This window comes from Canis lupus, chromosome 13, assembly GCF_003254725.2.
Source record: "Canis lupus dingo isolate Sandy chromosome 13, ASM325472v2, whole genome shotgun sequence".
Taxonomy (NCBI): Eukaryota; Metazoa; Chordata; class Mammalia; order Carnivora; family Canidae; genus Canis; species Canis lupus.
The window spans coordinates 62,426,446-62,442,628 of record NC_064255.1 but is presented as its reverse complement, the minus strand read 5'-3'; the positions used below and the strand labels follow the sequence as shown (position 1 = coordinate 62,442,628).

The window sequence follows — 16,183 nt, the reverse complement described above, 5'->3', positions numbered from 1 at the left end:
GTATATATGTACGTGTATGTTTATGTCTAAATAAATGAATATAAACTAAATGATTTGGTTTCAAAAACATTTTATATATATGCAGTTTCCAGCTTGTAAACAGATTGTTCTTAAAAAGTTTGAGTTAGTAATTGAAACTTAAAACATTTCCTCCTAGAAATAACTTCAGTTTTTATTATCCCAGGCCACTAATTCATGAAAGCTAATTTGTCCTGTAGCATAAATAAATACAGCATGCCCTGGCTCTTAAAAGGTTGTAGAGGCGTTATTCTGGGTTTTGGTTTTTAATGACATCTTTGCTCACCTGCAGCAACAATTGTAGTATCGGTAACAGAGTAAGAAGTAGAGCAAGTATCACTTGTATGATTTATGTGTGACAGTTGAGGGTAGCTTGCAGCTGACTTTAGTATTATGCTTATAAATTTATTACTATAAGTTAAATATAACTTTTCAAAGTATTGCAAATTTTTCTTATATTTTTTGTAATAATAAACTATTTTAACCTTACGCATTTTTGGTTTAGGACACCTAGAGATGGTGCGATTTCTTTTGGAAGCAGGTGCAGATCAAGAGCATAAAACAGATGAAATGCACACTGCTCTAATGGAGGCTTGCATGGTAAGACTGGTGAAATACATACGTGAAGTTGATCTATATATTTCATAGACAGGGCTAGTGTATGATGAGCACCTTTTCCTTGAGTTCAGAGATTTGTTTATTATAGATTTATTGTAGAGCAGAGCCTCAAGTATCTGAATTATCACTTGTGTTCAGAGCCAGTTGTACACTAAATTCCTTCTATTAAAGGTGCTTTCTGGAGGCTTACGTACTACTTTTATTTTCTTAGTCTCCTATAACTATGCTGGTATTAACATAGTTGACACAAAATGCAACTATTTAAGAGTTGATCAAGGATATTGAGAAGATATAATCCACAAAATATGTGCATAATACTAAGCAGAGCACGTTCATCAAACTGATAATTTAACTTAATGAAAAATTTGAAATTAAAGTATTATTTGTGTAACATTTCCCCTCTATATATGGTATTTCTGAGCCCTTAAATCCTTTTTTAAGAATCTTCTTTTTTAGCATTTGTACTTAGGAACAAGTAATAATAGTATTCTTAAACTTTTGTATCTTAGTCTGTGATCTGTGGCACAGAAATGGATCAGAATAGCATTATTGGCAGATTTATGAGGAAAACATGCAGATGATAGAAAAAAGCCCCAAATGAATTTAAGTGTTTTTTTTTTATTATTATTAAAGATTTTATTTATTTATTCATGAGAGACACAGAGAGAGAGAGAGAGAGGCAGAGACACAGGCACAGGAAGAAGCAGGCTCCATGCAGGGAGCCTAATGTGGGACTCGATCCTGGGACTTCAGGATCACGCCCTGGGCCGAAGGCAGGCGCTAAACTGCTGAGCCACCCAGGGATCCCGAATTTAAGTTTTTTATCTCAACTTCTCATCAGAGGATTTTTGAAAGGATGTTAAATTTTAATAATTTTTAGAAATATCAGATAGTTAATTTAGACTTGAATTATCTTTGTTTTCTTTATTGCCAGCCAGTATCTGTTTTAGTGAATTATCCTTTGAAGAAATGAGTTTTCTTTGAAGGTCCCAAGTTCTCATCTGTTAAAATTAGGGTAATAATCTTTCTCTCAGGTTGTTGTGAGTATGAAATACTATAATGTGTTAAAAATACATCCAAAATATCCCCATGGTTAAGGAACTTAAAATATTGCTTGTGATCCCCACTAGAGAAGTATTCAGATTAAGAAATTAAAATGGAGCATTCTGCAGACCTAATCAGCATATACTGTTAGTGTTACAAGTAGATGAAAGATATTGGTAGTAGCCAGACATTTTGAAGCTTGATAAGAGATTGGGATTTTAAGATGGACTTTAAAGGAAGTCTATGGAGAGAGAAAATTCTGAACTGAAGGAACACAAAGTAACCATTGTAATGGGGCATTAAAGTTGTGCAATATGGCAACAGAGGCAAAAAAAAAAATGGGTGTTTCATGTTCAAAAGAAGATGAAATGTCTACAAGGTAATATATAGAAGGAAAAATTATATCAAAGGCAAAAAAGGAAAGAGAGCCTTGGAGTTGCATATAGTTAGGAAAGCTGTAGGGAAAGGGAGACCAGCAAAGGAGACAGAAGATAGTAAGAGAGACTTCCTTTTCTTTTAATTTTCACTGGCATTTGAAAACATTGAACAAAAAAAGGAAGTACCATGTAAATATTGTGTTCCCTTTCCCATAACACATCATCTACAATTCTCTTGCTTTCTCCAAAAAGTATATTGCATTCTTCTTTTTCTACCTAGTGAAAATGAAAAGTTTGCTTCTTCTTAAGGTTTCTATAAAAATCCTACTTTCCCTTTATAACCTTTATTCATGTAGCATTTAAGTATATACCATGTGGTGCTGGTGTTATTTCCTAGTAGTCTTTTTATCCCCAGTGGTTAATAAGCCTCTTGCTTGAAGGAAGGTATTATTTTTCTACATGTTTCATAGCCTCAATCTCTATTTCCTAGTCTATGCCACAGAAATACTTAATACTGGCTTTCTCAACTGTTAAGTGTAGATTTATTTGAATGGAGATCAGTAAGTAAATCTTCATTGTATAGTAATTGATAAGTGTTCATATTTTTAACAATTTTTTTAAATGGTACTGATTTAATTTTTTTAAATTGCATTGTAATTAGGATGGCCATGTTGAAGTAGCTAGGTTACTTCTTGACAGTGGTGCCCAAGTGAACATGCCTGCTGATTCATTTGAGTCACCATTGACTTTGGCTGCATGTGGTGGGCATGTGGAACTTGCAGCTTTACTCATTGAAAGAGGAGCTAGCCTAGAAGAGGTCAATGATGAAGGTTATACACCACTGATGGAAGCAGCCCGTGAAGGACATGAAGAAATGGTGGCATTACTTCTAGGCCAAGGTAACCATACCAGTGAAAACAGGAAAGCATAATGTTTAAAATGTAAGATTACAATATTATAAAATTGGGTTTTTGTGTTTCATCTTTCAAGTAGATTTGTAACAAGGTGTTGTCGCAAAAATGAATGAGAAAGTATTTGCTTTGAAAATAATTTCCTAAACTGTGCTGAACAAAATCAAATAGACCTTTAATAGAGTTTTCAGCATGGTATACTTTGTGCATAGAAACAGAACTAAGGGTGAGGTGGGGTTGTAGATAATGTAGGACATATATGAGATTCAACATTTCTCAAAGTTGAGAGAATTCCTTTTGGGACCAAACACCTATTAATAAATAATATATCTAGTGTTTCATGAAACACAGTGTGGGGAGTCCTATCATAAGGACAAACTTGATAAGAATGTAAGAATGCGTTTATAAGAAACTGTCAAGGAGTCAGGACACAGTGGACTTTATGTTTAGGAAAAGTGAAACAGTTACTTTACAATATTAAGATACCTTTAGTTTAGAAGTAGTTTCCTGTCTCTATATTTGTAGCCAGATTTTATCTCTTTTAGTAGTAGTTTTTGGACAAATTTAAGAAGAGTGACACATTTTTTAAAACCTTATTGGATAGAACTTTAAAGGCTGGATTGTTTTTCTTTTTTTTAAGATTAATTCATTAGAGAAAGCACAGCGGGGTGGGGGGGGTGCACAGCAGGCAGAGGGAGAGGGAGATGCAGTCTCCCTGCTGAGCAAGAGGCCTGATATGGGGCTCTCTGTCGAAGGACCCTGGGATCATTACTTGAACCAAAGGCAGACCTTTAACCATCTGAGGCACCCAGTCGCCCCAAAAGCTGGGGTTTTATAGCACATTACTTATGTTTGAATCCTAGCTCCACGGCTTGCCAATTTTGTAACTTTAGGCAAGTTCCTAATCTTCTGTGCCTGAATTTTGTCGTCTGTAGGGTTGTTGTGAGCATATACATATAAATATATATACATTTATATAAAGCTTTTTGAACACTTTCTTCTTTATATATGGTGATGATGGTGGTAGTAGTGATAATGATAATGTTGTGGTCCTGGGCAAATTAATGAACCTCAATTTCCTTAGCATTAAAATAGATGATGTAAAATGCTTTCAAATATTACCGGGCAAATAGTAATGGTGTATTAAATGTGAGCTATCATCATCATCATCATTTTTGAATCTTTATAACAAGGGAATGTAGTTTATTTTTCTAAGTCCTTTTATCACCTGGCTTGTACTTACTGGCTGAATAAATCTTATGTGCAGCTGTGTGCATCAAATATTGACTTGTGGGTATATTTTTAATAATTTTAATATTAATTAAATATTTTATATTTAATAATATTTTAATAATTTTCATTTGTAATCACCTTTCAGAGTTTGGGAGAAGCACTTTTTTGTTTAGTAAAATAGTAAAGCTCATTTTCATTTTTGAAGTATAGTTATTAGGAAACCATCATGTTTTGCTTATCTCTGGAATAAATTAATGACTTTCTTAAAATAATTAGAATTTTTATTCTAGGAGCAAATATCAATGCACAGACAGAAGAAACTCAAGAAACTGCCTTGACTCTGGCATGCTGTGGAGGCTTTCTGGAAGTGGCAGACTTTCTAATAAAGGCAGGAGCTGATATTGAACTCGGGTGTTCTACCCCTTTAATGGAAGCTGCTCAAGAGGGTCATTTGGAGTTAGTTAAATACTTATTAGCTGCAGGTAGGCATTTTTGCTTTGGGAGGAGTTTTTTACATGATTTATTCAAGTGCAAAAGTTATAATGTAAATAACTTTCTTCAGATACGCTCAATGTATATTTAAAAATGTGGTAAAAAATATAGTAAACTTGTGTGTATTCTGCATAAATCACATTATTTCTGTTTAAAGTATCTCTGGCTTTAATTTCAAGCAGTAATCTTTTTTTTTTTTTTTTTTTTTGCTTTTAAAGATGCTGATAATATTCTCTACTTCTAGAAAAGGATAGGGTGTTTTATCTAATTTGAGATATGGCTTATGTGGAAGAAATTTCCATTTCTATCATTTATGTCTTCTGGGTTTTACATTAAGTCTCTATTGTTTACTACTACTGCAGGAGCTAATGTTCATGCAACAACAGCAACAGGGGATACAGCACTAACATATGCCTGTGAAAATGGTCATACTGATGTAGCAGATGTCCTGCTTCAGGCAGGAGCAGATCTGGTAAGCTGTGTCACTTTTTAGATCCTAATACTTAAAACCAAGATAAGAAATTAAAGTTTTCAATGGAGATGACAGACAAAAGGTATTTATTCTAATATGCGTTGGCCTTTTTTGCCATTTTTTTTTTCTTTCATTAGTGTCCATTATTATTCTTGTTGGCAGGGTTATCCAATCTGTTACCCTTTGTGTCCCATAAAAAAGGAGGAAATTTTATGTTAATATATTAGTGCAAATTGATTTTTCTTAGGTATTTAGCTATTTTTAGAAGATAAGTATTTAATAAGTAGTCTTTTCCATCAAATAAGTTATAATTTAGTAAAAAGGATACTGAGGTAAATGTCATAGGAAAAGTACAGACATTAAAGAAGCTCAGAAGAGGTTAAGAGGTCATCTGAGATGATATATTTTGGGCTGGATAAGGTTTAAAAAGGTAAATATGACAATGTTGTGACAAAAGAGATATTCCAGTTGGAAGAAGTAGTGTGAATATAGCCTGAGAGGTAGGGAAGCAAAAGCAAACGTATGTGGAGAAAATGCACTTCCAGCGTGTGAGGGAGTAGCACTAAGACATGAGGACGTAGTTAAAACTTAAGTAACCATATGGTCTTGAGGCTGAGATTAACAAGCAAATGTGTATTCCTGTAGAAGTTCTAGTTTATGACAAAAATTCACATGCAAGCCTAAACAGACTACTCCATTAACTAGTTTGGTAAATTTTATTTCACTTCTCTTTCCTCATTTATGGAAGGAAAAGGTGGAATTGGATTACTTTTGTGATCTCTTTCAGTTAGTGTGCTAGTACAACTCTTGAAGTACTTACGACACTTGTTATTTTCTGATTAGTTGTGTGCATATTTCTTCCATATTAGATTTTGAACTTGTTTAGCTTAAGAACTGTATTTCCAGTGTTTACCACAGTAGCTGTGAAATATATAGCAACATAATAATCTTCCTTAGTTAATTGCAATTCAAACAACTTACTGTGTGGCATAAGAGAACAATCAAAAATTACTCATCAGATGTGAATGTTAAAATATATATATGCATTATATATATCTTATACATATATTATGTATAATGGCATATGTATAATGCTTTATGAAATGTATTTTTTCTCATACCTTTATATTCTAAGATCTGAAAATTTCTCCAATAGTGTTCTCAAATATGAGCAATCACAAGAATGCAATAGATTCTCCATCCTTTTGAGACCAAGAACTCTCTAGTAATATCTTATAATTGATGGTTTCCTAGATACTAAATCACTAGCTTTGATGTTTTCAAATAAGGTAATATGGACTTAATGGGAAGTCTATAAAGAAAGGGAATGATGAAAAAAAAAAAAAGGAAAGGGAACGATGTACTTGCAGAAATACATACAGGTAGGATACAAACTTACAAAAGGAAAATAACTTGGGAGTGGACAAGAATAATGCTAATAATGCTGATTGGAGAAGGCTGTGCTAGAGGGCCATTCACTGTTCAAATTCCATAGGCCTTTTGGTAGAGAGAGAAGTAAAAAATACCCAGATGGATTTAGATGAGGGTATCACAATCATATGAATATAACTTCAGTTCTTAAATTATATCTGTAGAACATGTGTCTAATTTGAGATATTTTTAAATTTAAAACGTATTCCTTAATTTGTTTCAAAGCATAATTTTTAATTTATTTAGATTTAAAGCCTGATATTTAATATACAATTATTTTCCTTTTGATTTTGAACAGAGCAACTGTTCACTAGCAATTAAATATCAATTACGTCTGTGCTTTTTTAATAGGAACATGAATCTGAGGGTGGAAGGACTCCTTTAATGAAAGCTGCAAGAGCTGGTCATGTTTGTACTGTTCAGTTCTTAATTAGTAAAGGTAGGTTTGTGTAAAGCAGTAGCTTTTTCTCCAAAGCTGTCTATTCTCTGCCCTCAGGTATTTAGAGGTTGAGAGGTAAAGGATGTTTTGAGGGTAACGCTGGAAGAAGGATGCTACTGAAATTTTGTGAATGGGTGGTTGATAAACATCCTGTAATGCAATGAATATTTCTGAACTATGAAGAGTTGTCATATTGAATACCACCCTTGTGAAAAATTTTTTAAAAGAAAAATTTCTCTATGTAAAACTTTTAAGAGTTTAGATTACTTAAAGTCTGTTCTGTTTATGTAATAATAGATCTTGAAACCTGAATTCTTAGGTTTATGCCACTAAGTTACTTAAGGGCAAGTCACTTTTCTACGTTACATTTCCTTGGGCCTAAGTTTCTTTCTTTGTGAAATATAGAGAAATAATCATACATATGGCACAAAATATATTTAAAATTGAAATGTGACCAAAATGCATGGAGGATTTTCATCTCTGGTCCGTAATTCTACTTTGAATATCAAAAACCATTTTAAATGACAAGTAGCATCTTAATACTTCTTTTACATTATTTGTTAGGTGTTCACTACATAAGTTCAAGTTGAAACAGTTTTAATGCAGATTTCATCATATTCTTAAGTATAGAAGATGAAAGATTTTACTTTTGATTCAGCATTTATTTATTTGTTTTAAAGATTTTATTTATTTATGAGAGACACACACAGAGAGAGAGAGAGAGAGAAAGCATTTAGCCTTATCTTCTTTCAGTGCATACTGAAATATTTATGGATGAAATTATGTCATGTTTGCCTGGGATTTGCTTTAGAGTAATTCAAGATGGAAGAGGAGAATTGATAAGGGTTTGTGTGAAATGAGATTGGCTGTGTGTTTATAATCATTGAAGCTGGGTAAGGGGCATGTGGATCTTCATTATACTATTCTCTCTACTCTTTATGATTTTGAAATTTACCATAATTTAAGAAACAGCTGTCTACTAACATGATTTGCTATGTCTTGTCTGTTTTAGGAGCGAATGTGAACAGAACCACAGCTAATAATGACCATACTGTACTGTCCCTGGCTTGTGCAGGGGGTCATCTGGCAGTGGTGGAACTACTTTTGGCTCATGGGGCAGATCCTACTCATCGTTTAAAAGTATGTGATTCAAATGTTTCTGGTAGCATTATGTACATTACAGTGTTTTTCACTATTGAACATTACAAGATAACATCTACCAGTTCCATTTATACTGGCATTTTAAGTATATTCATTTTTGTTTTGTTTTGTTTTATTAGAGGAAAGTGTTCTTTACTAAACCTAAGATTTTATGTATTTTCTGGTTCTGTAAATTAGCTTATTTAAAAATTTTTTTTTCTCCTTCCATACCCACTCTTTAGGATGGCTCAACTATGTTAATAGAAGCAGCGAAAGGTGGCCATACAAGTGTTGTTTGCTATCTTTTGGACTACCCTAATAACTTGCTTTCAGCCCCTCCACCAGATGTCACTCAGTTAACCCCCCCATCTCATGATTTAAATAGGGTAAGATTCAAAACTAAAACATTTTATATCTTCCTTAGATAACTCTTTGGCTCATAGTTTCAATGTAAACTAGATTTGACTATTTTTTGTTATAATATGTAGGGTTCTTTATAACTATGTAGTTGAAATGGTTAATGACATAATCTGGTATAATATTCAGATTGTACTTTGGTTTGATTTTGATTTGCTTTCTTACTGTGGCCAGAATAATCATTTGAATTCAAAATCCACTTAAAAAATGTTATGGAAAATAATTTGGTACCAACATATTTTAAGTAAGTATGTCAATATCTGAGATTAATACCATGTTACAAATATTTTGGAGAGTGTTTGTAACTTAATTCTTAATTTAAAGCTTATTATTTAATGAAGTGTGTAGGAAAAGCAGAAGTATAATCAATTTCCTTTGTCTTAGGCTCCTCGTGTACCAGTTCAAGCACTGCCCATGGTTGTCCCACCTCAGGAGCCTGACAAACCACCTGCCAATGTTGCTACTACTCTTCCCATTAGGAATAAAGGTCAGTTATACTTCTGAAGACTGTTTTTTACATGTTATCTGGGTAAAAATGATAAGTTTACAAAGAAAAACCTAGCCATTTATAATTATTTTTCCACAAAAAGTGAATTTTACTAATTGACATAGTTAAAAAGATTTTTTTCCTAATGAATAAGGCATGTTATTGGGAGAGAAGATAGTTAATAGCACAAATTTATGCTAGAATTATCAGCAGTAGCAGGAGAAATTCAGATGCTCATCTTTGATGCAGTTCTGATTATCCATGATTTCCTCTCATAACTGGTCATTTCTATTCATGTTAAAATATTAGGCCTGGGTATAGTTGGGTGACATTTTTGTAAATTACTTAAATTTCTATAGTGATACAAGGCTTAAGATTGACAATTTAGATCAAAATTAAAATTTATTTTAGAATAACTGGTTTAATAGAGATTTTATATCTGGGCTGCCTTTTCTCAACCAATAATTGAAAGTTACTTCAGATATGCTTGTTTGTTTCTCTAGAATTCTGAGGTCCATATTTGACTTGTGGATGTTACACCATGCATGTTCTTAAGTTATGTCCCAAAACATTATAGCTACCAGTTTGAATCAATTTTTCTTTTTAAAAGTTTGACCTGAAGAACCAATGCAGTTTTAATTTTTTGGTTTTTGGCTACCTATATTATTTTACCAACAAGATACTAAGTATTTCCACCAGTTCTTTACAGTCACTACTACCAATCTAGAGCCTTGGCACCTTTTTGAGTTGGTATAGCAAACAACTGATTGCTATACCTGTAGCCAGATCTGTTTATTCACCTGGCTGTCAGAAGATACAGTGGATGGCGTAGTCCAGCATCTTTTCTTCCAGGGAAACTGAATCCCAATTCTCTACTGGCCAGGTAGCTGTGTGAATATGTGAATTTATATCTTGCCTTAATCAGTCTTGAAGATGGTAGGCCCCCAGCAAAGACAAATTTTAGTTGGATTTAAATTTCCTGGTACTTCTCAGTGGTTTGGGTACTCTCTGTGTGTATGTGTGTGTGTCTAAAAGGCATAGGCTATCAAATGTGGAAAAACCTTGACTTAGAGGTCTAAGTTTTCCCTGCATCTTAATAATCTAGCATTATTTTTCTGTTCTTATAAGTTTTTACATCTTTATGACCAGATGAAGTGTCTACACATAGTCTTAGATTTTACTTTAATTGCACCACTTAGATATCACAGACCTGCATCCCTCTATTGTCTAATTTTAGCCATGTGATATTTTTAAAATTAATTTCCCAAAGATAACTCTATGCACATAAAATACATACATTCTATATTTATGATAAAGAAGGTGGATTTGTTTTTAAACTCCTTAACAGTGCATTTTCACCTTCTGTGGATATAATAACTTGGTGCATAACTGTTGGCACTAAACCTCCCAACAGTAACTCTGTAATGAGGATGCCATTCATGTGCACTTCTGAGGGGGTTTCTTTTTCACACAGCTGCTTCTAAACAAAAGTCCAGCAGCCATTTGCCAGCAAACAGCCAGGATGTACAGGGTTACATCACCAATCAGTCTCCAGAGAGCATTGTAGAAGAGGCTCAGGGAAAGTTAACAGAACTGGAACAGAGGATAAAAGAAGCCATAGAAAAGAATGCACAGCTGCAGTCCTTGGAACTGGCTCACGCTGACCAACTTACCAAGGAGAAGATTGAGGAGCTGAACAAAACAAGGGAGGAACAAATTCAGAAGAAACAAAAGATTTTGGAGGAACTACAGAAAGTAGAACGAGAGTTACAACTGAAAACTCAGCAGCAGCTAAAAAAGCAGTATCTAGAGGTTAAAGCTCAAAGAATTCAACTTCAGCAGCAGCAGCAACAATCTTGCCAACATCTGGGACTACTAACTCCAGTTGGGGTTGGAGAACAGCTTTCCGAGGGAGACTATGCACGGTTACAGCAAGTGGATCCCGTTTTGCTTAAAGATGAACCCCAGCAGACTGCTGCTCAGATGGGTTTTGCACCAATCCAGCCTCTGGCCATGCCTCAAGCTTTGCCTCTGGCGGCAGGTCCCTTGCCTCCAGGGTCCATCGCAAATCTTACAGAACTTCAAGGAGTGATAGTTGGACAGCCAGTACTGGGCCAAGCACAGTTGGCAGGGCTGGGGCAAGGAATTCTGACAGAAACACAACAAGGGTTAATGGTAGCCAGCCCTGCTCAGACCCTCAATGACACGCTGGATGACATCATGGCAGGTGGGTTTACATTGTTATGAGCAGGTATCAAATATGATTTGCTTAAGGCGAGTAAGAGTGTGCCAGAATTTTTGCCGTTACCCAACTTGAGAACTATTTTTGGACTCTTGACCCATGTATATCCTTAGAAATATTAGTTCAATCTCAGAAGTTCTCAGACGGATACAGGTCGAATTAAAGATTAGCTCATGCAATACAAGTGACTGAAACTTTTTGGCTTAGCTGTGTAGGCTGGGAATCTAGGTTTTTTTCAGTAGTGGGGTTGATGTTTGAGTTTTTTTTTTTTTTTTTTATTTTTTCTCTTTAAGTTAAGAACACTAAGATTGAATTTTGGCTTTTGTGCTTCTGTATTCACACCAATAAACTGGGAAATTGATAGAAGTTGAAGTGCAAAACAAATAGGACACATCAGGAAGTTTATTTGTGAACAGAAATACTTTATATCCTAATGGATCAGACTTCAAACCTGATGGATATTAAAAAAAAAAAAAAAAAAAAAAAAAACTTAAACACCTTTACAACAAAAATAAAGTACCAAACCAAACAGGGTTTGATTATACTGTATGTCAGTGGTTTTATCCCCTGTGAATGTTAATGTATAGTTCTCTTTCTAATTGTATGATGGGAAGGTGTGGTCCCCTGACAGTATCATAAATGATATATCTTTAAATGTGTAGCCAAAGAAATTTTATTCCTTAATAATTAGTTTCATTGGCAAGAGGAAATATTTTAGAAGGTTGTTTTAATAATTCTAACTTTTGGTATGTGCTTTTCATGAGTTCTGTAACAGTGGTAGAATGAGGTTTTATAGGATTATAAACCATAAGAATGTCATACTAAGAAGGATAATTTTCTTCATTTAAGAAAAAGATAAAGAAAATTTGAAAAGGAAGGAAAAGGGGAAAACAAAGTAAGTCATTGATATTTGGTAGTTTTTATCTGCTCTCTTCCCCTTTTTTTTAATTCTTTGATATATACCTAAAAGATGATTGAGTTTTTTTTAATTTTGAAACTGTTGTGTGTGGCAATGTTACATATTATGATGAAATTATATCTGTAACTTGTCTTTCATCTTTTAAAAGAATAAAGGAAAATTTATAGTGTTGAGAGATATTTAGCTAACATTCAGAAACTAAGACACCAGCTAATGAGACAGAAGTTTATGAACAAATTGCTTTTAAGTTTTCCTGGTTGTCTTTTAATATCACCCAAGCAGTATTATGTGGAATGAACTAATCTTAGAGGGTACAGTAACTACCTCAGAAAAAGTCCTAGTAATCATTAATAAGAACTGTAAGGATTCTTATAGTGATAAATATAAAACTTTTCTATAGATTTGAGAATTCCTATTAACCACTGTTAGCTGGTTAAAATAATTGGGAATACAATTAAAGAAACATTAGTATCTTATGAAAATTGGAGTACAGTAGCCAAAAGTCCCAAATTTGCTCTTAATTATATGTCCATTAATCTAGGTCATAATGATAGTCTTTCTGTTATGTCAGTTGAACTACCAAAGAATGTGTAGTTAAGTGTTATTTATCCAATTAAATGAAGAATGGACATTCCTACCAATGAATAGTTAAAAACTTTTGATATGCTATTAGAATTTACATGATGTTCTTGGGCATACTTATCAACATTGTACGTTGTACAGCTGTACAGTTTTTATGCTGATCAGAATTATTGGAGATTTGTGAAATAGGTTTTCTGTTGATTGGTTTACCAAGCAAAAACACTTAAATTCTGCCTCTATGTTACAGGTGTTTTCATATACAAAAATTTCAAAAGCACTTAACTTTTTAGGAAATATAGCAAATACTTCTCATTATAAAAATACTTCACCACTTTATTATGCCCATTTATATGGAGAAAGGAGAGATGGCCAGAAGGAAGAACAGGATTAAAAACATCCAACCACTTACCCACAGTCCATCCCTGTCATCATGCATGTGCACATGCATAAATACATATACTCCTGCACTCACTTTCACTTTTCTTTAAACAGCTTCTGTGGTAGTACTTGTTCTTTAGGTCGACTAATGATCATTTCCATTTCTTTCTTTGGGCTTCTTGATATTTTACACCTTTTTTTAGGCTCAGTCTTCTTTCTCCACTTCAGCATAACCTGTTCTTTATTTTTCAGCTCCCATTTATTAGACTGCTCTTGTAAGGTTCAGTCTCTTTTTCTCTAGTAGTTGGCTGACCCACATCTTCTATCTTCTCTGTTCTCTGTACTTGCCATAGCAAAATCAGTTCCCTGTTTAACCAGTCTTAACACCTTGCCCTTGCTGCGCCTTCTTTCCTTACCTGTTGTTAAAACTTTTCTAGAGCATCTGGTTCTCCTTCTCTAAAATCTAGTCTAAAATGAAGTACCACGTGGAAAGATCTGTACCAGAGTTCCTTCAGGTCCCTGCATATTGACAAGTTGTTACTTTCACTATAGGGAATGGATAAGTGACAGGTAGTTATTTCATTCTAATAAACCAATTTCATAAGTATCCCAAAGGAAATGAAAGGAGGGAATTGGTTTTTCTATATCTCCTTTTAGATGAGAATAAGAACAATTTGACCAAATATAGGAAAACTAATATTAGTATGTTCCTTAAAATAATTTATTCCAATTAAAATGTAAATAATATAGTCATTTAACAATAAAACTTAGACTTTTTGTTTAATATCATGAAATAAAAATCAGTTCTTTGGACAGTTTGGTGTTCATTCTGTTTAAGCTAATTTTTGTATTTAGCATTTTCATTTGTGAAAATCCAATCAGAGGAGATTATGCAATCGATTTTAAGAGCCATAGATTTTATATGGTTTTGAAATTTATATCTAAACTATGTACGTACATTTAAATTATCTTGATTTTTTTCTCAACATATAAACTTTATCTATATGAAATAATAATATCAAGGTCATTAATGATCAATTTAATATATTAGTGCATGCCCTTTTCTATTAATCTGGATCCCTGCCAATTCAAACAGTGTTTTGTTTTGTTTTGTTTCCTTCTTTGTTTTTTCTTTAGCTTTTAAGTGGACTTAAAATGTATAATTATAGAATGTGTGTTGCTATAATGTATATAGTGTATGTTTGTGCTTGAAGTAAGGATCTCATGTAAAATAGATTTCTTAATTGACAGTCATGTTTATAATTGTTATAATAAGGTCAATTTCAGTTTTACTCTTGACAGGATCATAACTTCTTTTGCCTGGTTTCAGATCCAGTTGTGAATCATGATTGTTTTCTGTCTGATGTAGTTGATAAGTATGTTGGTAACACACATCCATGCTACGTTGACCATTCAAAGATTAATGCCCACACTTCAGTGCTATAGCATTTTTAATAGGGGGAGAAAAAGAATTGATGTTCACATATCAACTCCAGAAGTGAATCCGTGAGGGAATAAAATACCCTCAGTTGCCACCACCTTTGGAGTTCTCCCACCTCAAGTACTGACCTAATTAGCCCCTTCTTAATTTGGAGATTTTGGTTAAAATAATATCAAAGCAAAAATATGCTTAGAACTAAGAATAATCTATATTTGAAGGTTGATTGTGTGCATACATTTATTTTTACCATAATCTTTTAATTTTGTCTTCAAAAGTCAGTGTGATTGCTGGATTGATTGGTGGGCATTTTAACCCCCTCAGAGTAATTCTGATATGAGAAACTATATTTCTGTGTGAGGATCAAATTTTTATATTTTACTATGCATGGCTGAGAGCTAACCATTCAGAATATTATCATCCCCCTGTCTGCAGTTAGTTAAAGGGTAGGGAGTGTTTTAATGATTCAGGAGTGAGGCTCACCCCAAACAGTGAAATTACTTTGATTAGAATATAATGTATGAAAGTGGCAGGTTAAAACTCACACTTTCTCGCTCTGAACTTTGGCTGTTTTACCTTTTATTCCATTTTAATTCATAAGAATATTTTTGTTTTCAGGGATATTTTGAATTGAAGTTTTATGATTATGTACTGTTAGAAGAGAATTTGTTTTTCAGATGGATTATTATTTAGAAAATGGGTTATTCTCAATATACTTTCTGTTTTTAGACTTGTCCAAAGTCAGAAATAAAATAACCAGAAAAATTAAATAACCAGTATTAGTGCTATACAGGACAGTCTATAGGATATTTTGTTTTAAGAAGTCTTTTTAAATATTTTCTAATAATTATTTCTTACTGTTACCTAACAGTGTTTCATCCTTATTAAGTGCAGTTATTTTGTTCAACAGCAGTCAGTGGAAGAGCATCCGCAATGTCAAACACTCCTACCCACAGTATCGCTGCTTCCATTTCCCAACCTCAGACTCCAACTCCAAGTCCTATCATCTCTCCTTCAGCCATGCTTCCTATCTACCCTGCCATTGATATTGATGCACAGGTAAGCTCCAAGTTCTGGAGGGATGGTTTTAACTAAAATTATACCATCAGTAAAAATATTAGTGTTAGTGATTTAAATCATCTTAGACTGCTTTGTTTCTCAGTGATCTGAGTGACAGTTATGAATATATTAGAATCCACATTTTAAAAAGTAAAATGCCAAATACAGATTATTAACTGATAATTACGTGGTGATCTGGTTTCCAGGGTCATCGAGTAACTTTTTTTTTAACTTTAGAAGAGGATGTAAAAAGAAATACTTTATTTAAGATCAGTTTATATTTTCTTCTAATATTGAATTAGAGGACATGCTTCTAATTCATAATGGATTACACATAAAAGATTCTTCCACTTATGTATCATATATACTCAATTTTATTTATATTGTCTTCGAAAGTTCTGATCTTGCTGACTCTCTGTGTCTGTATCTGTAGCACTAAGTCAAAACAAAACAAAGAACACAATTAAAAAAAGTTAGTTTATCATG

General features: G+C 33.4%; 1 protein-coding gene across 8 annotated transcripts in view; it reads left to right on the top strand.

Annotated features, from left to right (window-relative positions):
* Positions 1 to 16,183, top strand: part of ANKRD17 (ankyrin repeat domain 17) — a 153,150-nt gene that overhangs the window by 90,568 nt on the left and 46,399 nt on the right. For 4 of the 8 annotated variants that reach the window (XM_025435815.3, XM_025435817.3, XM_025435818.3 and 1 more), the window contains exons 7-16: positions 524 to 618; positions 2,719 to 2,956; positions 4,492 to 4,683; positions 5,056 to 5,165; positions 6,948 to 7,035; positions 8,048 to 8,175; positions 8,418 to 8,561; positions 8,977 to 9,079; positions 10,554 to 11,306; positions 15,549 to 15,697. In XM_025435815.3, coding sequence (XP_025291600.1) covers positions 524 to 618; positions 2,719 to 2,956; positions 4,492 to 4,683; positions 5,056 to 5,165; positions 6,948 to 7,035; positions 8,048 to 8,175; positions 8,418 to 8,561; positions 8,977 to 9,079; positions 10,554 to 11,306; positions 15,549 to 15,697 — 2,000 coding nt within the window. The remainder of the gene's footprint in view (positions 1 to 523; positions 619 to 2,718; positions 2,957 to 4,491; positions 4,684 to 5,055; positions 5,166 to 6,947; positions 7,036 to 8,047; positions 8,176 to 8,417; positions 8,562 to 8,976; positions 9,080 to 10,553; positions 11,307 to 15,548; positions 15,698 to 16,183) is intronic. The other 4 variants (XM_025435820.3, XM_049093051.1, XM_025435816.3 and 1 more) reach the window with 3 other exon arrangements.